This window comes from Neolamprologus brichardi, chromosome 4 (genome assembly GCF_056152115.1).
Source record: "Neolamprologus brichardi isolate AB-2024 chromosome 4, ASM5615211v1, whole genome shotgun sequence".
NCBI lineage: Eukaryota > Metazoa > Chordata > Actinopteri > Cichliformes > Cichlidae > Neolamprologus > Neolamprologus brichardi.
Window position 1 is genome coordinate 18,340,186 of NC_142107.1, and position 20,692 is coordinate 18,360,877.

Consider the following 20,692-nt stretch of genomic DNA (forward strand, 5'->3'; position numbering starts at 1 on the left):
GGTGGGTTAAATAATAATGGCATTTTAAAAGGAGTTCAATGCTCATATTAACAGAATGGCATGGAGAAGGACTTCTAAATTTGATTCAAGTTTTTTTTCCTTCTTCTGTCTGCAAAGCGTTTTTTCTCCAAAGGCTGACATCAAAGTTTCCTGTCAGAAAGTCTTTGGGCGGGGGTGTGCTAGAGAATGGAGGAAGAAGAAAGGCTAAGAGAGGAAGCCTCTGTTATCACATTCATTATTGCTTCACTCAGAGCCAGAGAACAGCACACAACAGAATGACTGCTGGAAGTATTTAAAAAAGAGAAACCCAAAACAAAAAAGCATTCAGTTTTCTAGTGTATTGCAGTGTCTGCTGTTAAAAATAAGCTTAAGTTAAATATCTCGGTGCAGTGTTGTGCTATGAGCTGTGATCTGATCCAACAATGTTTGAACTCAGAACAGCTGAGAGAGCTGAATGAGGGAAACACACACACTCATTTCAATTTTCCCCTCAAAGCTACTCACCTTTCATCCTCCATGTGATACCCCAGGTGCCAGAACACGCCCCGGCTAAAAATGAACATTAAAACGGAGTGAAAACACATTTGATCTCTTACTGATTTAGACACATGAGGAAACAATGGGAGGATGAGAGGAACAAAATGAGTCCCATGCGGCGGAGGACAGATCCCAGTCCTGACAGCGGTCGTCATGGTGCAGCTACAGGACCAGGGCTGCAGCTCTTTCCATCGCATTAAATTGATACAGATTGTTCATCTGCTCCTCCACCTCAGACATCTGAATGTAAGTGTAAACAAACATAGCTGCATGACTTTGCATGCAGGATGTTGTGAGCTCACATTTGAACCCACAGTCACCAATGTGACAATGTTTTTCTCTATACCCAACTGCTTATCTGCATTTGTGATTAAAATACTTTTATAATAAGCTCGATCTAGAATAAAGGATACAATCAGACCTTTTTAAAGTCTGTCACTGACTTTGAGGCTCTGGTAGCCTGACCTACGTCTTCAGATAACTGTTTTTTTAATATATTGTAGAAATGTTATTGTAGACACGTTAAGAAATGGATTTGCTCATCCCTTAACAGCCTGAGGAGTTACATGTATATATGAATACCTGACAAATTAATTAAGGCATACAGGAAGGACTTATGTCTTTGGATTCATCTCTAGTCACACTAACATTACAAGAAATCAAGAAATAAATTTAGACATGTATTAATGCTATGCTAAACACAAAAAGTATTGTTCATATTTCAAATGTTTGTTTTTTGCTGTAAGGCTTTTCCATGTTTGGAAGAGACTTTAGGGCACGTCATGTTAGGAGTGCAGGGGTATTGGTAGATATTTAAAAATCAGAGAAAGATTCATTTTATTTCAGTTTCAGGGTTTTTGTGCATTTTGGCTCACGTTTTCCATTCTGATTGAAATCAATACCACCTGCATTTTTCCTTTACGACAGCCACATTTACTTCCATTTGACACATAGCTGAAGAAAAAAAAAAGAATTACAAAAAATTATATTAATAATAATTATATATTCCAGTCTGGGACTTCTAGTTTAACCAGTTTTCTTCCTAACTGAAGCAAGTCAATTACTTATTGAATAGCTGATTCAGAACTGGATCCTGAAATGAGCTGAGAGCTGAAATCATAGCAGCTGAGAGGAGAGTGGCTCATTGGTGCCATCTACTGCTGCAATGATAAACCACCATTAACCACAAAGTGAGAACAAGGTCCAAACAACTCTTAATAATATAGGTATATATTTATTCATACGTACATATTCATTTATAATCGGTTAATTGTAAAAAAAGAAAAAAAAAAGAAAAAAGAGATTTACAGTAATTTAACTACAGTCATTGTCAAAACTTTTTTTTTGTTTAAATATCTCAGGTGCCAATCTACCCTGAACACACACTTGTAAGTTCACCTGTTGCCCTCTGCCTCTGTCCTTATCCACAACCTTACTCCAGTGTTTAGGATCAAACAAACGGACCCAGAGCGTAACAGCTCGACTTCTGTGTAAACTGGTGGAAGATCTGACACACGCACACACACAAGGTGTTTTGTTACTGTAAGGGAAAATAAGTCTGGTGTTTTGCTGTGTAGAGCCTGTAGTGTATTTCTGTACCATGAAAAAAGAAGGAAAAAAACAAACAAAAAAACAAAACAACAAGTGACAAGTCATTTCTTTTGTACATATATAAATCCTTCAGGAGCAAGTTGAGTACTATTAGTTGTAGTCCATGTTGTCGGCATGCGTTTATGACTTAGCCAGTGCACGACGAGGACAAGCAGGTTTGACATCCCAGCTCACAGACTAGATTCCCTGACTTTCTTTTTCCTTGAGTTAACTGTCTTAAAACCAGAGCACAGTGACAGAGCGCATTACATTACTCCACCATTTTTGACTCTTGGTTCTTCTCTAATCCCCCATAAACCCCATTCAAACAAAACAGATCAGACTGGATTACACTGGATTCATCTCGGCTTGTATTATCCTGCTTGTCATAGCTGTCAAATCGCACGCAGACACACCGAACAGAATCATCACTCTGCGTTTTGGGTGATAGATGCCTGTTGCTGAGCACATCACAACCAAAGCACAGGGACATTTGCAGGTAATCAAAATTTTGCAGTGAGTTTTCCTGTTTTTGTTGTATTGAAGCATTTGGATAGGTGCATTATGGGATGGATCCCATTTGGAACAGCAAGGCATAAAAATGAAGAAGAGAAAAAGCACACTTAACGGGGGGGAAAAAGAAAATCTTTCCGTCCTTCTCCTTGATGGAAACATTCAATAAGCAGACCGTATGTCATACATACACGTCATTGTGACCGTTAGCCCTAGATTAAAAAAAATAAAAAGAAATCTGACTCACATTTAACATTTCAAACAATTGCACTGGTGCGAACACTTCTCCTGGACAAAGACTACACTCTGGACATTAACTAACAATAAACTCTGGATAAAAACAAACTCCATCAGATCAAAACTAAGGACTGGAAGAGGGCTCAAACTCAACTTGGAGACACTGAACTTGTGACTTCAAACACAAACAGGCAGAATCCAAACCACAGCAAAACAGAAAAACAAAGAAAGCTCCAGAGGAAAATCGTGTAGAGGAGAAAAGCAGTAAAAGACACATTTATAAAATGAAAAGGGAACAGAAGATCATGAATGAAGCCGGTGCAAGTGTAGGACAAGATAATCCATAAGAAAAGGCGCCAATACTTTAAAGGGCAGGGGAGGGGGCTGAAGTCCATTATAGCCCTCTTTTGTGACAAAAATCATTCCATCATATCTGTCAGCAGGCCAGAGCTGTGCGCTCAAGATTCAGTCAACTTCCTCCACCAGTCTGATCTGGTTGTAACCTCCTGCAGCATCACTGGTCCCAGACAGACGGAGGAGGTCACAGGTGGCAGGGTGCAGCACACTATCACTCCGTCCCCTGCAAGGCCTCATAGAAGTTGAGGAGTCGCAGATGCCACTCCAACATCAAGCACATCCTTTCGCCACTGCGTGGGGTTCACCAGTTCCTCGTCATTGGAACCATCAAGGACTTGAAAACAAGGTCGACTTAATGAAATCAAACTAACTGAAAATAGCTTTACTTTGATTGTTTTCAGTTGGCTTTTTCTTTCCATTGTCCTGGTCTGACACCATGAATTAATGCGGTCGGACCTTTTTTGTTGACAAAAGAGAAAAGAAAAAAAAAAAAGTATCTTTTTAACGTCTTCTTTTGTTGACATGAGCCTTCACATGCCAGCATCAGTTTGTCTCACTCCATATCGAGTACTGGGTCTTTTTTTTTTTTACTCTCCAAAAGCTCCAGCACATATTCTCACGCACATCTGCACGTAAACAAGCATGCTCGAGACTCCTCAGAAAGACTCATCGACGGTAATTTCTGCCCCGTCTCAAATCATCATGTTGCTGCTTATCTGGCTTCAACTCTCTGACTCCCGCAGTCCTCACGTATTTACATTGAGATTTTAAAAAACTAGAGGTGTTACATGCAACATTTGGCATCTTCTCAAGTCCCCACTTGTAAGCCTTAATTGTCAATTTTTAGAAAAATATTCAACTTTGTCTTCTTTTTTTATTTTTCCTCTGCACTATATTGAAGCTTCTGATTGTAACAGAGAGAGACAGAGAGAGGTGAGGGCATATTCGCTGCAAGCGCAGTGTATGCGTTAATTGAAGATTTTTTTTTTTTTTTTTTTATTTATGTGTGTGTGTTGTTAGTTGTTAGTAGTCTTCAATTTTGAGATGCCGGTTTTGTAAAGTGTCTCATCATTGCTTTATTGTAAGTGCAAATAGCTGCAAGTATTCTTAATAAAATAACATTAAAAAAAAAATCAAAGTTTCTGCTGCATTCTTGTGGGGATGTTGGCAGTTAGGTGGCTACATCGCTGCCCCTCTTTTGAAATAAACAGCCTGTAGAACCAAGCGAACACTGGTCGTACTCAAGTGCAGTTCCCGTCTAGAGGTAGCTGTTGAGTTGACCTTTAAACACTAAGGGAATTGTGTTTGGGAGTTTGAGTGGAATCTTTCAGCCATGTTTAAAAGCTCAAAGTGCTTGATAAGTAAAAAGCTGTAATGGTTTCCCGTTTGAAGATTCGTTAGGATTTTTTGTTGTACTTCATTTGATGACGAGTTAAATCCCTTAATGGTGATAACATTTTTCAAAACATAAAACGTCTTTGTAATACTGGTGTGTCCACTGAACACAGCCCAGGAATGTCCTCCAAAAGTTAATCTGTGTAAATGTGTCTCTTCACTTGAGCTTGTATTAAAGCCTGTTGTATATGTTCTGTTTGTGTGCAGTGGTAAGATTTAAGAACGTTTTGGGGAAAGTTACCCAAGACCCTGTAGTGTTGTTTGGCTCTCTCCCTCTCTCTGCAGCTCCAAAAGGGGGACACACCAGCATGTAGTCTGTGACAAGGGGCCAGGAGTGGTGGGGAGGGGAGCAGGTCAGGGGTCAAGTGACTGGCTGCAGGGAGCATGTACGAGGGACACAGCGAGAGGGAAGAGGGGGCTGTTCGCTTTACATCATAGCAGGACACAGCAGCGGCAAAACCTCTGACGGCTGCCCCCGACTGAGGGGGGTGGAGTGACAGGAGCGAAGTATGCATGCACTTTGATGTTAGGCAGATGAGTCTGTAGTAAAAAAAACACAAACGAGAGAGAAACAGATGGAAATGTATTAATCGCTCGTACAAATATGTGGAAAGCTGTTCTGGGACATTTAGTACACCAGTAGCTATAGCTTTGCTGCAAACCTCAAGTTTATTTTTGTTTCATTGTTCAAAAACAATGTCAAACTGCTGTCGACACAGCTATGTCTGATTTTTATTCAAATTCAAAGACTAACATAGGATTCAGTGAAGTCTGACTTGATCTGGACAGAGTGTTCACTCACTGCTGTCAAGGAGACCGTTTGTTTTTCACAGCTTAAGTTTTGATTCATCACTTCATGTGGGTGGATCGATGACTCAGAGTTTCATTTGGACAAAATGCATGAATCTGTGTTGTCTGATTCCACCCTCTGCATTACATCTATACTTAGTGATCACGCTGATGAGGAGGAAAGGTTAGAGAGCACCACTCTAACCTCCTACATCAATAGTGATAGTAGTTTGCATTTTCAGCATTCTTCTGTAAAAGGACAAATGGCTTGACTGACAAAGCAACTCTAAGAATGCAATACCTTTGTGTTAGTGTTTGTGCTCTTGCTACACAGCATTGTTTAAAAAGGTAAACAACATCCATAGTGGTTTCACACAAGAACTCTGGACAATGTCGGGAGAATCAAGTCCAGACATTGTATTTAGTTGTCCCTTTCCTTATACATTACACACGACAGGAGTTGTCTGTTTTACTTGTTACCACTACTTGAAATATTCTGTAGGCTTTTTACAAAGCCTGGTGCCTGGGTAGAGCATACACCAGTGTCAAAACTCAACACACAGGTTAACATGAACATCACACAAACTTTGTGCTAGGTAGTTAAATGTCTGCTCTAGCTGAGACAGACATTTGGATTTTAACAAATGGTCATGTGGAGAATTTTTTTTTTTTTTTGTAAAAACAAACAAACAAAAAAAACAATCCTGTAAAAAAAACTACACACCCATCCCATGATTCACTAAATTGTTGAACCGTCTTTAGTAGCAATAAACTGAATCAGTTGTTTTCAAGATGACTTTATTCATCTCTAACATTGCTGAGGAGGAATGTTGGAGGAGGAACGTCGCACCCTTCTTTACAACACTTTTTTATGCACAGCTCGCTTAAAGTACGGCCACAGCATTTCAGTCAGGCTTACGTCTGGACTTTGGCTGTGCCTTTGCAACACCTTGATTCTTTTCTTTTTCAGCCATTCTGTGGTAGACTTGCTGCTGTGCTTGGGATCATTGTCCTGCTGCATGACCCAGTTTCAGCTCAGAGTTAGCTTTTGGACAGATGGCCTCACATTTGACTCTAGAATATGTTGGTATACAGAGGAGTTCATGGTCAACTCAATGGTTGCAAGGTGCCCAGATCCTGTGGCTGCAAAATGTTTAAAAGTTAGATACTGCTAATATGCAGTGCTTTGTTTCCACCATACATGCTCACGCTGATCTTATCTGAAATTCTTCCAGATGCCTTGTGATTTATTCAGATGCAAATCTGCAAACCTAAGCCGTGCTGCCTATTTTTAGAGAGAAAGGCTTTCTACTGGCAAACCTTCCAAACAAGCCATGTCTGTTTAGTGTTTTTTTATTTCTGCCCAATTGTCCTGTCATGAACATTTAAAATGCTTACTGAGACCTGCAGTGTCTGAAATCTAGTGCTTGGGTTTTCTTTGCATCGTGTGATCTTAGTGAAAATTGACTGGAACGCCACTCCTGGAAATACCATGAAACATCACTATGAACTCTACTATGAACAGTGTTGGGAAGGTTACTTTTAAAATGTATTCCATTACAGAATACAGAATACATGCCCCAAAATGTATTCTGTAACGTATTCCGTTACGTTACTCAATGAGTGTAACGTATTCTGAATACTTTGGATTACTTAATATATTATCATGCTGTTTACAACTACGTGAATGTATTATTGCTGTGATTTATTACTGTTACTGAAGGTCCGCGGCTCCGAACCGTAGTAAAGGGACCTCTGGCTAATACGGTGGGTTCTGTGTCGGGCTCGAAGCCGAAAACTAGCTTTACTTTGTTGTCTGGGTCAACTTTGCTAGCAGGAGACAGAGAGAGGCATTGAAAGGCTGCTCCAACAGAACTTATTGTTTTTGGAGGAAAACACGAACACAGCGTACAGTCGAGTCTTAATAGCTTACTTACAACTGGGCTCGTCAGGCACTCTTCTTGGCTGCAGTGGTTATTATTATATTTACATGCTTCCAGCTCCCGTTTTTGTTCGATGACAACTCGTACTTTTCCTTTTTCTCCCTCCCTCGCTCACAGACACATAACGTGTATGGCAGTCCATTCTCCCTGCAGCACGGACTACACTGCCTATGATGCTACATTCTTTAGAGCTATACCTGTAGCATTCTGCCTATTAGCTTAGCACAACAACAACAGGCGCTCTCTCACCCAGGAAACACGCAGAGAGAGAGAGCGTCACCCTGTAACCATGGCAACCGTAACGCTGCCACCTGGAACAACAGAACGTAGCTGTCAAACAAAACCCAAACAGTCCTGACCCGCCACAATATGAAACAGGGAAGTACCGCCGTGTAATCCATTTATATCAACAAAGTAACTGTATTCTAAATACCACCTTTTTAAACGGTAACTGTAACGGAATACAGTTACTCATATTTTGTATTTTAAATACGTAACGGCGGTACATGTATTCCGTTACTCCCCAACACTGACTATGAAACATCTGCTTTCATAGTGGGGGTCACATTAGCTGATGATCAGTTAAACAGGTGCGTTTGACTAGGAACACCCGGCTGCTATTTACTCAAGAAGAAGCAGTAAGGATGTATTTAGGGTTTTTTACCCCACAGGGCTGCTTACAGTCCTATGAAAATTGTTTTTTTCACAAGTGTGGTAAGATTTATTCAGTATAGGCTCAAAAAGAAATTGAATACATTTACATCAGCAGTACAATTCGTGTTTACCATACATTCTGCAACTGAACAAGCACTTACTCATTACTCGTAGCCCACACAACTCACCCTTAGTCTCTTAATACCGGCGCGAGTGATCTGCTGGCAGTCATAGAGCTCGATGCGATCCAGACTATGGCAACTCTTCAGGTGCTCCAGTGAGGCATCTGTGATCAGGGGGCAGTTGTCCAGCTCTATCACCTCCAGACGGTCGTGAGCACAGGGGCCGCTGCCGAGGTGTCTGATGCCATCATCAGTAATCAGCTCACAGTGGGACAGACTCTGCAGGAACATTGTGGTACCAATACAAATGGTCTATTACTAAACTGTCTATGAAAACAGCCATGACATTATGCTTGAAAATGCTGCAGGAGCAAAATATGTTTGAGTGGCAAGCACACACTTACCAGGACTTGCAAACGGGGGCAGTGGATAGATAACTGGATGAGTGTTCCATCTGTGATCTGATGCAAAAGTGAAAGAAACACAATTCTCTTAAGCGAAGAAAAGGAGAAAACAGTTCAACCATTATATACCATATTGTTTATTTACCTGCACACATTCTTCTAAATCCATCTTCTCAAGCTCGTGACAATTCTATAGAGAGAAATAACAGAAGAAGAGAGATTGCATAATCACTATGGATTTATGCATGTTAAAGGATTTTGTTGGATCCAAAGTTCTGCTTGCCATTTATCTGCAATGCAACCAAGAGGCAGACACCACACTCACCCTTGCTAATGTAGTGAAGCCCACATCTGTAAGCTGAGAGCAGCGAGCCACTTCTAATATTCTAAAAGGAGGAACACAATGAAGAGTTATACAGTTGAAGGATCACTTAGAGTCCAAAATTTTGAGTTCTTTCACACTTAAAAAGGTAACTGGCTCTATAGTCACAGGCCTCAAGATATCTGTACTGCAGACGGGTCAGTGTAATATCTTTTATTTCCATTCCATTACCTCAATCCTGCAATCTTTAAGCTTAAAATGAGAATTCAGGTCTTTCTTTTTGGAATTTGAAAGCGTACGAACAGTCTCCCAAACATCAGGCAGCCAGGATAAACACTCTTGAAACAAAGATTTTATGTAAAACCAATTAAATATTTTGCAGTTTCTCGCAAAACTCAGAACAAAGTTTGATGTGTAGGTGTGTGACGTCACCTGAGGCGGGGGCAGTTCTGTCCCAGAGCATGCAAGATGGCATCTGTGATGTTGCCACAACCTGACACACACAGAGACTGCAGGCGGTGACAACCCCGGCAAATTGTGATGAGCCCCTCATCTGTGATCTGCTGCTCACAGAAAGACACAGTACGTGTTTGTGTATGAGGGAAGTGAATCAAATCAACATCCACTGTGAAATGTAAAAACATGCCAGGCAAAACTTCTGTGTGTTGTGCTCTCTGGTAGATGTGCAAAAGCAAACAGTGTACAACCCTGTGTCCAAAATCAGTTATACAAACTATAACGAAAAGCAGAATAATATCAAAGTCACTTCATATTAATATGAAAGCATCACTTTCTCTCTCTTTATTTTCTAGGTTAAATACAAACAGTTTGTAAATGGTAAATGGCCTGTATTTATATAGCGCTTTACTAGTCCCTAAGGACCCCAAAGCGCTTTACATATCCAGTCATCCACCCATTCACACACTGGTGATGGCAAGCTACACTGTAGCCACAGCCACCCTGAGGCGCACTGACAGAGGCGAGGCTGCCGGACACCGGCGCCACCGGGCCCTCTGACCACCACCAGTAGGCAACGGGTGAAGTGTCTTGCCCAAGGACACAACGACCGAGACTGTCCAAGCCGGGGCTCGAACCGGCAACCTTCCGATTACAAGGCGAACTCCCAACTCTTGAGCCACGATCGCCCCATAGAGTATCTTGTGAGTTTTCTAAAACAGCACCTACAAGTTTGTATTTAACCTAGTTCTGTTTTTATTTTTAATTACCCTTTTTTCCATTTGAACATTTACCCACCACAACCGTCAAGAAATATTTAATCAAATTAATAAAGAGCATATATTTTTAAAAATTAGTTTTAACAATTGATATGGTGTCTTTCTACTGTGTCTTACAACCCTGTGTCCAAAATGGTGTCTTACAAGGCGAACTCCCAACTCTTGAGCCACGATCGCCCCATAGAGTATCTTGTGAGTTTTCTAAAACAGCACCTACAAGTTTGTATTTAACCTAGTTCTGTTTTTATTTTTAATTACCCTCTTTTCCATTTGAGCATTTACCCAACACAACCGTCAAGAAATATTTAATCAAATTCATAAAGAGCATACATTTTTAAAAATTAGTTTTAACAATTGATATGGTGTCTTTCTACTGTGCTGTTTTAGAAAACTCATAAGATACATGTTAAGAACAGGTAAAAGAAAGCTTGCTTAGAAAAACAGAAAAAGAAAACAAAAATACTAAAAAGCAGACAGCAACAAAAAGAAGGCTATAGTGAAACGATGACAAAAATCAAAGACGAGATGTGAGACGAGAAAGAGATGCAGAGGGGACTAACTGGATTGTGTGAGCAGGCTTTAGGGTCTGGATGTCCGTGTTCTGTGTTTCTTCTACTCTTGTTAAATGTACTTACTGAGCATGTCTGCAAGTTCAATGTGACCAATTCCGGACAGTGAGCTCCGATATGCTTTAGGGCCTCGTCTTCTAGCTGTGGAAAAGATTGGGAAGCATTGAGAAAGAAAACTGATATCTCAATAAGGAATTTCATAAAAGAAAAAGTCTAAATCAGCGCAGACTGTTCTTTTTATTTATTTATTGTTTTTTTTTTTTTTAATCCAATGTCTGTCCCTAATGGTATGCTTTGTTGCACGGGAAGTTTTTCTTTTATGTGTGCAGCTGCACTTTTTCTAGCAATAAATAAGAAGAACTAGTGAAAGTGAAGATGACAAAAAGTCTAAGATTAAAGTGGACCCTATTCACTACAGTGTTGACCGATAGAAAACAGAGCACCTAAGAAGTCACTACTTTGAAACTGAAAGGAAAAAAAAAAGTTTTCTAATGTGCTCAATAAAACGTTACACAGAATGAAATTGCCAGCAACTTATTATAACATAATCACATGTGTACCTGGGTGCAGCCCTTGAGGAAAAGACATTTGAGACCAGGGCAGGAGCGCACCAGGGCCTGGATGCCATCCTTCGTGACTTGATCACACCAGGAAATGTTCAGCTGCTCCAGCAAAGGACAACCCTCACTGAGAATAGAACAAAGAAAAGGGTGAGCAGCAGAAACTTGCAAAGGATGAAAGGTGCAATGACATTTAGGGGAAATGTTAAATGCATAACAAAATTGAAATCTTCTCACATTATTCGTATCTCTTCTGTGACTTGTGTAGGTTTAAAAAGAAAAAAATTAATCATAGCCAACATAGGTACATAGGATTGAAGGGGACTTATTAAGCTAATTTCCGGCTTCATATATTTATTCTGGAACTCAGCTAAATGGTCATGTTTAATAGAAGGTATTCACCACTGTAATATTATGTTTGAGAGGGACAAAAAAGAACAGACACAACAGGTTCACTTTGATATATGTGCTTTAAAATTAGTGGAAAAACATACCTGAGAGCTTTGAGTGAAAGGTTGGTGATGGAGGTACACGAGGCGAGGTCCAGGTGCTTTAGCTTTGGACAAAACTTACTGAGGCTATTACACGTGCTGCAGAAGAACAATACAGTGATAAAAAAGTGTATTATGATATGTTAGATACATTAACCGCACTGCTGCGTGGACTGTTACTATACCTGTCTGTGATCTTGGTGCAACCGTTCAGATTAAGCACCTCAATGTTCCTGCAGTTCTGTGAGAAAGTCCTAAAGACAGAGAGAGAAAGAGAAAAAGAAACATTTGTGTGATGTCAGTCATTCTGCACTTCTCTCATTATCTCCCCTCAGGTCTGAACTAGTATGAGAATTTCAATTAGGCGAGGTCCTCACTAAACTCACCTCAGGGCACTGTCACCCACACCCAGGCAACCCCGCAGGCTCAGCTTCCTAAGGAATCCCCCACATCGCTTTGAAATATTCTCCACCACTCGACCCTGCAACAAAAAGAAACATACTCTTTCTGTTGTATTTGTTTCTACAGCACTTTTAAAGTACCAAGTATGAAGTGACATATAAGCTGCGATCATAACGTTCACAGACTCCACCTAAAACAAACAAAGATGACATGGTTTACATTTGGCTCATTTACTCTTCAAGATCAACTCCTCTTGCACTAGAAAGCCTCCCAGCCATTTTTACATTGGTCTCTTAGAGTTCATCGCAGGTCACGTTCGTATAAACCACGTATCTGCGATTTCTCCATGGATCTCAAAACTGACACAGCATTAATGTGTTCTGGTGGTTAGAAATTGTTCTGTGACTCACAGACCATGGCTGCTTATAAGGGGAGTACAACCAGGAGCATACTGGTCATTATTTATTTATTATTTTTTACACATTAATGGGGTTGAGAATTCATCTTGCAGGGTTAGACTGTCAAAGTGGAGTTCTACTATTCCCCAGAGCTGTTCTATGGAGGACATATGACTGAAATAACCTGAACTGTGGTACTAAAAATGCAATTTTACACCATACCCAAACAGTTTTCACCCACAAACCATCCTGCTCATCAAATTAGTCTCTGACTTCATCATCTTCTTCACAATTAAAACTATGTTGAGACTGGGATGGGCTCAAACCTAGGGCCATAGATGGTTATTGATACACCCAAGGAGATCCAAACAAACTGCAAGCCGAAGATCCAATGAAGGTGATAAAAGTGGAACTTCCAGGCAGGGCCCAAAATAATAGCAACTGCACTTTAAGGGGCACAGTTCTCCGTAAGAAGACTACCATGAAGGGCAGATGGGTCAAATTTGAAGCATGATTTCGTTTTTAATATTTGGAGTTGCAAACATTTATGATCGCATCTGTTAGTAATAAGATATAATGAAATGAACCAACTTCAATGTCCCTCTGAAAGTCAAAGAGGTCGATTCGTTGCCAGTTGCTGCCATCCAAGGCCAGAACATTCCAGGACTAAAAGCAGGGAGTGGAGGGGAGTGGACAGAAATTCTGAGTTATTTAGCATGCACACGCAGAACACATACTATAACTGAAACCACACACGCACACCTTGTGAACACAGACTCACCCGTGAGACCTGGGCACAGCGACAGAGTGTCACCACATCCAGAAAGGAGAAGATTCTAGAAGACAGACAGGGACGGTTTAGAGACCATGATCCCCGCTGCCAGAAGCTTCCTCTTTACTGCCCTCAACGCAACCCTGTGTGTGCTTCCCCTAACAGCAGAGTGGTGTTGACTAAATCAGCTAATATTGCTTTTACTGTCATCAAAATACATTTCCCAGCTTGCAGAACAGATATGTTTTCTTAAAGTGAGGTCCTGACGGGGAAAGCATTTCTTTCTAAGGAATATAGTTGGATACCGATTAGAGGATCCTACAATGCAGCAAAAAACTGAATTGGGGTTGAAGCAGGGATGCAGTGAGTTGCAGCAGTCTGCCAGCCTCACAAATCACAGCACTGCACCAGGCCAAGCAGCACAGAGTCAGCAGCCGCAACGCAGACAGCTTGGCTGGCAAGGCCGAGGTTTGAGTTATGGCCTTCATTTTCTGTTTGTTAAGAGGCTTGTGAGCACCCCCCCTTTTTTTTTTCTCTCAAATCAATTTAAAAGTTTTATAACCACGAGCACCTGTTTGTAATCATGCTTTTAGCACTGGTTGAGCAGTGGGTGTGTAGAGCCAAGAGAAATTGGCATCCTAGTGTTTGGACTCTTTGTTTAAAAAGGGCAAGTGAACATAAACGATATGATTGTGAGACACACAATATTTGCGTGTGTTAGGGTAACACACAGAGGATGGAGGTGCTGCCTTTGAGTATGATTTTGTGCCGTAGTAAAGTCACGAATGTGACTGTGGAAATTTCAACGTGCAAATTTTGCTTTCCTCAAAAAACAAACAAACAAACAAAAAAAACTGCAAGTAAGTTAAAGTGCATCAAAATGTCACTCACCTTAGCAACAGCTCTTTAGGCAACTTCTTATTGATGACTGCCTCGTCACTATTTGTGAACATCTAAAAGGGTGGAGAAGATAATATCAGTCCTGGAGGCTATCACAAAGTGGCTGGGGCCCCTTTCATCCCCTCTCCTCACTCAAGGACGGCCCCAACACATAAGCAAGGATAAAAGATCGTAATCTCATCAGCTGAGACGGATTCAATGTCAATTCCCAGAAAACACGAAGGGTGACAGAAGATAAACCAACACAGGCCACAGCGAGGTGGGACTTTGTACTGTCAACTACAAGGCTGCGCTGGCCTATGCTTTCATGTTATCTTTGCTGCATGCATATCCGTCTTAGTATACGTGCTATTGAGTACGACCCAGTGTTCAAAACAGTAAGTACTGAAACTTTAAACTGGAATTGGTTACAGTACCATATATCTTTTGTGACTCTAAGACAAATAATTTGCACTTCAGCAAAAAGCTAATGGGTTTCCACACAAATAACTGCATGCTGTGTGAGCACAAATTTGAGTCTAATTCAGAGAAAAAAAAGTCACAGTAAACAAAGAGACAATAAATTTGCATTTATTGAGTCCCAACTACACACACCCTTCTTACTGAGGAATTTAGGGTTCCCATAATTTGTGGGAAATGATACTGTGCTAAATCACTGAGTGCAAGATGTTGAGACAATGGTCCTTGGAAACACGTACTCAATCACAACAGGATGAATAAAGTAACATCTGGCTCAATCCATTTTTCTCCAAAGATTCAGAAAACAAAGCGTTTATACCAGGGGCGGATCTGGCTTGTAAATAAAAATGTGGCAGAAGGCACATGTTAATTACATGAGGTAAAAGATTTATGACAAGATCAACAAGGTGTTTGTCAATTCTTATTTGCACTACTTGATAGAAACAAATACCACCAATTCCAAAAAGAAAGATTTATTTACCCCGTTTTAACAAAGAGAATGATTTAAAGGTCCCAGCAGAGTTCTATTTTGATTATTGGTGTTTATCCTGAAGCCACACAATAGCTTCAGATTTTGAGGGACGTGCACATAAACCCATTCATCAACTCACAAAAACAGACTGTCACGTCTGCCAGTTGAAATTGAGGCCTGGATCTTTACGAAACACACAAACGCGCACACACAAATAAGGCATCTTGGGGTCAAAGCTGTTCTATGTCTTTCTGATAAAAACACAAACTCTTTCTCAAGCTGCGCACACACACACACACACACACACAGCTGTATGCGGGGGCTGCCTGCCAGCGCAGACGTGTAAAATTTTGAGGGAGTAAGAAGGGACATACATTTGCTGTTTGGATTTGGGGCAAATTGACTCTGACAGCACGCCTTCCAGAGCGTTTCTTTCTGGCCAAATAATCCAGGGCCGTTTCAAAAGAAGCAGATGTCCGTGGTCAACAGCCATACACAGTACCCTTTTGTAATCTACCATAAAATGATGCAGTATGAATGTGACCATTATGTTTCGGCCACTGCTCAGTTATAAACAGTAATGCAGGGGGTTAAAACAAACAAACAAACAAACAAACAAAAAAAAAACCAAGCTGGGTGTTCTGTAGTTTGTAGTAAACCACTGCAGAGGCAAAGGGTAATTTTATTTTTAGGAAATGTGTATATGTTCCTTCCTGGCAATAAATAATTAAATCCTGGTCGTTTGCTCGATAGGAGGGGCTTATATTTGAGTTTTAGGTTATTATTGCATACATGCACAGATTGAATTAGGCACAACTAAATATGGTGAAGTTGAGGAACCTGTTTAAGGTCAGAAATTTAAACCAGTTTAAACCTCCAAAATAGTTGTTTACATACTCTTTCTAATTAGTGAATACAATGAGTGGCCATTTAAGTATCTATTTTTCCAGTCTGTTGGGTGGTCTTTTGTTAACAGAATAAAAGTGCAACAGCTCAGTGCTTGCAGCAGAGCTGTGTATTTAACACAACTTCCTTCCCTGCCTTTCAAAATAAAACACTCACTGGCAGACTGCATTTTTGATGACTTACCGGCCAGCATATTTGGTTTCAAGCTTCTTATAACTAACCACCAAAACCTAAAAGCTACTGAGCATACCATTTGTTAAATTTGCTTGGAATTATAATCCTAGGTTAGTGAACAACAAAGGCTTTGTTTAGCTCATATCATAAATTAAGCCCAACTGATAGATTACTTGGCCAATAACATCAACTGACAGTGGCAGAAGCTGTTGATCCCTGCCACGGTGTGACCACACTCCTATCGCCAATTTAGAATGACCAATTAACCCAACTTCCATTACTCTGACCTGCAGTATCTGTGAGCCACGGGGGCAAACGAGCAAATTCCACACAGAACCCAGGGCCTTCTCACTTTGAGATGACAGTGCTAAATGTTGCACCACCACAAACCACTTAAAAAAGTCAAAAACAAAAAACAACAGCTGTAATTTACAAATCTTCACATAGTTTGTCCAGCTGAGCAGCTTCATTGTTTAAAACAGTCTCAATTCTTTTTGCAAAATCCCAGCCCTTCCCCATTCCCAAGGGGTCAAAGACTGCAGATATGTCAACAGCTAGAGTCTCACAGACATACATTAACAGCCCTTTGGCACTGGCATGAGGTTATAGGAACAAATATGACACATCATGCTTGCCACATATAAATGGTTGCTGATCTGAAAATATTTTACTTGTTATATATTCTATTTATAAGTATTTTGTGAATATTTAAAACTATACTTATTTTTCTTTAACATATGCATTTATATTTCAGATTAGTCTTTACCTTATCAAGATACCAGGTTTATTTTAGATACATATTCCTATTTCTGTTACATTGACTTTAGTTTTTTAACTGTTGTAACTGAAGAATTTCCCCAAATCCTGGCTAAATAATTACGTCGCATCTTATCTTAGCTTGTCTTAGTGGACTCCTTCACATAGTGGGTAAGAACAAACAGGACACAAACTGCAGTCTTCTGGATGACAAACATGTAACTTTGGACTCAGTTTGTCACTCAGCATCTAATATTGTCATGATTGGCATTGGTTCCTTGAAACACCCAAGTACAACTTGTATGTTCAATGGGATATGATGGAACAGTAGCAGCTGATGCCCCCAAATGATCATATCACAGCTAATCGTTTGCTGGTGCAAAGTCCAGCGGCATCTTCACTTTAAGTTATTATCTAGTGTTTTGACTAGACTGCTTAAAAGTTAATAAGAAATGAAAACATCCATTTTCATACTGCTGGCTGATATGTCGATACCCAGATTTTTTTCTTTACTTCCTAAAAATCAGATTAGTAGAATAGGAAGCAGAGCCTTCAACTATCCAGCTCCTGCATGGCTTCCCATGATACACTGACCATTTCCTCTCCACTCATTTCTTTTCACCCTCCATGTGTCCATACACCACAACTGCATGTTGGTAATTATTAAATTCAGCTTATCTCCCATAGTTCGCCTTTTCTGCCATCTCTCTCTGCTCCCACAACTGGTCACAGTGGATGGCTGTCCCTCCACGAGCATGGTTCTGCCAGAGGTTAAAATTCAGTGTTTCCTTGCCACTGTTGCCAAGTGCTCCCTCATTGGTGGTCATATTATCGTTGGGGTTTCTTTAAAAAAATTGACGATCTTTACCTTACAATATAAAAGTGCCCTGAGGCAACTGTTGCTGTGAATTGGTGCTATAATAGATCAAATTTAATCAAAATTAATTTATTGGCCTTTTGTCTTGAAGAAATTCAAGTTTGTTTGTTTTTTTAAAAAACAAACAAACAAACAAGTACATAAATTTGCGAACTACACAAAACAACAACAACACACAAAACCTTAACTACAGAATGGTCGAAAAATAGAAACACTTTTATCTTGAAGGCAAAACGTCGCCATTTCCGCTTCTCCCCTCTCCTAAATCCAGATACCTTTAAACAGCAGCTCCACCGCAGCTGTCGGGCCAGAAGGTAACGGCCTGAGTCCTCTGAGTCGTCAGCTGTTCACCGTTAAAAATAAATAAAACCACACACACAAATCCCACGCTAGCTGGGGATTAAACAACATCAAATGCTCGGGCTATACAGGCCAATGTCAGTGGCCGGATACATTTGTTTGTATACAAGTTCGCACCAAAATATTGAGCTACGCTTGCGCGGCTGCGACACAAAGTTTATGGTAATAGCCTTGCATTGGGGGAAAAAAAACCCAACAACGACACTGTAGGTAGACAGCGTACATATGGGCCTTTTGAGACGAATATAGGTTATGATGTGTGTTACACTGTAATAGCTCGGCACTATTTTCAGATATTTTGTGCTAACACCGGGTGCAGGTAGCAGACTGAGGCCACCACCGCCGCAGCGGCTATAGATATAGCATACATAACAAGGTCTCAAAAGAGAGAAGGGGGGAACATAACAATCCTGCATATAAGGATAATTTTAAGCAGCTTCTTTTCAAAGTGAAACCACTAAATCCTCCACTTCTGCTCATTATGTTGACGTGTGTCGAAGCTTTCCTCAGCGTGCTCTGTGTAGCCTCATTGTCTTTGTTTTGACGGCGCAAAGGGAAACGAGGACAACGTTTAAAGAGCACTCAAAATGCCTTGAAAGTGGCTGCGAGCAGCACGTCGGCTTTAGTGGAAAATACTGACGTGCGTCTTCTCCACGCCAGGCCTCGTTGCTTGAACAACACAACAGTGTTTGACCTAATCCCAAATACTGACTGCGGAAGCTGCATCAATAGCCTCCCCATAAGCGCAGTTTTATAATAATTATAGCAACAGTCAACACGCAGGCCCGGATCGTAGCGGTTATATCGGCTATTTTAAATGTGTCTCAGTGACTGTCAGTTAATGGAAATAATTAACTCACCTCAAACCGGCTCCGCGAAACACCATTTACCTCCTTCCCCATGTCGGACGCTGGTAACCGACTCAATGGATTCGGTGTAGGCGCAGTAAAATGCAGATACGGGCCCTCTCCACGATTATCATGCTACCGTCCTCTCGGTAGCTCCGGTGGTTTGATGTATTTTGACCTGTTCCACGAACCACAAAACCTCTTGTTACCGATAAAAACAAAATATATGGGTTACGAGCAGCAGCCAGCCAGCCATAAGCCACTTCTCTTATCAGCTCGATTCGCCCTCACCCTCCTCCCCCTATAAGCACAGCTTTCTATCCATCCACACAATAGCCCGACAGCAGTGGGGCAGACTAAAATTCAGCCGGTACAACCCCTACATCCATAATAAATAAATTTAACATTAATATGAAAAATAATAAATATAATGACCTAGCTCAGTGCGCACTATTTCTTGCTCGCAGGCTGCTCCTTTAACCAAAGCTCACAGAGGAGCAAATATAAATATCAAAGTGGGGTGTCAACCATTTGCCCGCACACGTAGCATGAATACCTATCGAGGGTTTGGGGCCACATGTGATAATTAAAAAGTTAGATCAGACTTAAAGTTCATACGGACTTTGTGAGAAAACATAGGCTAAAAAATTATTTCTCTTATAGTATGAAACAAAAACATCTAAAGTGAAGTGCATGTCTGATATGAGTACTGCCACTTGAAGACCTTTCCACTGTATTAAAGTATTAAAACCAGAATAGAAGCTGTGAGTTCCGCATTTTATTAACGTAACGGTTAACACTCGTTTTTAGATTATTCTATCTCATCTGCTGCTATTAAACATTCCAACTTTGTTATTGCAATAGGGAAACGCCACTTCCTCGTTTCTCCTCGAGCACACCCCTCTTCAACAGCGGGCCCAATCAGCATCCAAGGAAGACAGCTCGTAATACTGCGTCATCGTAGAGCGTAAAACTAACACGCCAGACAACACTGAGCATTCAATATATCTATAGCAAAGCTAGTGATAGCTAATATGTTCTCTTAATTTCTAATACGCAAATAGTAGTGTTTGACAGGGGTCTGGTGCTCTGTAACTTTAAAAATTTTTTAATTGAACAATTATCTCCTGATGCCCCTAAGGATAAAGAACCCCCTTTTAAAGCATGTGTAAATAATATACTTTTTTTTTTTTTTGGGGGGGGGGGGTTAATCCCAAGGTTTGAATTTGAAGAGGACCTTTGCATCTTTTGTTCTTTACTCACTGGCCACTTTATTAGATACATCTGTTCAAGCGCTCTTTAATGCAGCTATTTAATCAACCAATTGCATGGCAACAACTCAATGCATTTAAGCTGCTAGAATTGTCAAGTAGACTTGTTGAAGTTCAGATTTATCATCAGACTGGAGAAGAAAAAGTTATTTAAGTGATTTTGTATGTAACTTGATTGTTGGTGCCAGACAGTCTGGTGTGAGTATTTTAGAAACTGCTGATCTACAGGGATTTTCCCACACAACTCTTTCTAGGGTTTACAGGGAATGGTCCAAAATAAAGAGGAAATATCCAGTGAGCAGCAGTTCTCTGGGTGAAAATGGCTTGTTGATGTCAGAGGTAAGAGGAGAGTGGCCAGACTGCTTCAAGCTGTGTGAAA

The 20,692-nt window shown here is 40.6% G+C and overlaps 1 protein-coding gene across 1 annotated transcript; it reads right to left on the bottom strand.

Annotated features, from left to right (window-relative positions):
* Nucleotides 1–1,751: 1,751 nt before the first annotated feature.
* Nucleotides 1,752–19,353, bottom strand: fbxl20 (F-box and leucine-rich repeat protein 20). Its single transcript, XM_006798260.3, has 15 exons — nucleotides 19,055–19,353; nucleotides 14,182–14,243; nucleotides 13,300–13,354; nucleotides 13,110–13,184; nucleotides 12,105–12,199; nucleotides 11,904–11,972; nucleotides 11,722–11,817; nucleotides 11,228–11,354; nucleotides 10,734–10,808; nucleotides 9,296–9,426; nucleotides 8,867–8,927; nucleotides 8,687–8,731; nucleotides 8,542–8,598; nucleotides 8,204–8,416; nucleotides 1,752–5,169 (listed from the first exon to the last, which is right to left on the bottom strand). The coding sequence occupies exons 1-15, from the start codon at nucleotides 19,094–19,096 to the stop codon at nucleotides 5,062–5,064; spliced, it is 1,311 nt and encodes a 436-aa protein (XP_006798323.1). The 5' UTR covers nucleotides 19,097–19,353; the 3' UTR covers nucleotides 1,752–5,061.
* Between the last annotated feature and the right edge of the window lie 1,339 nt (nucleotides 19,354–20,692).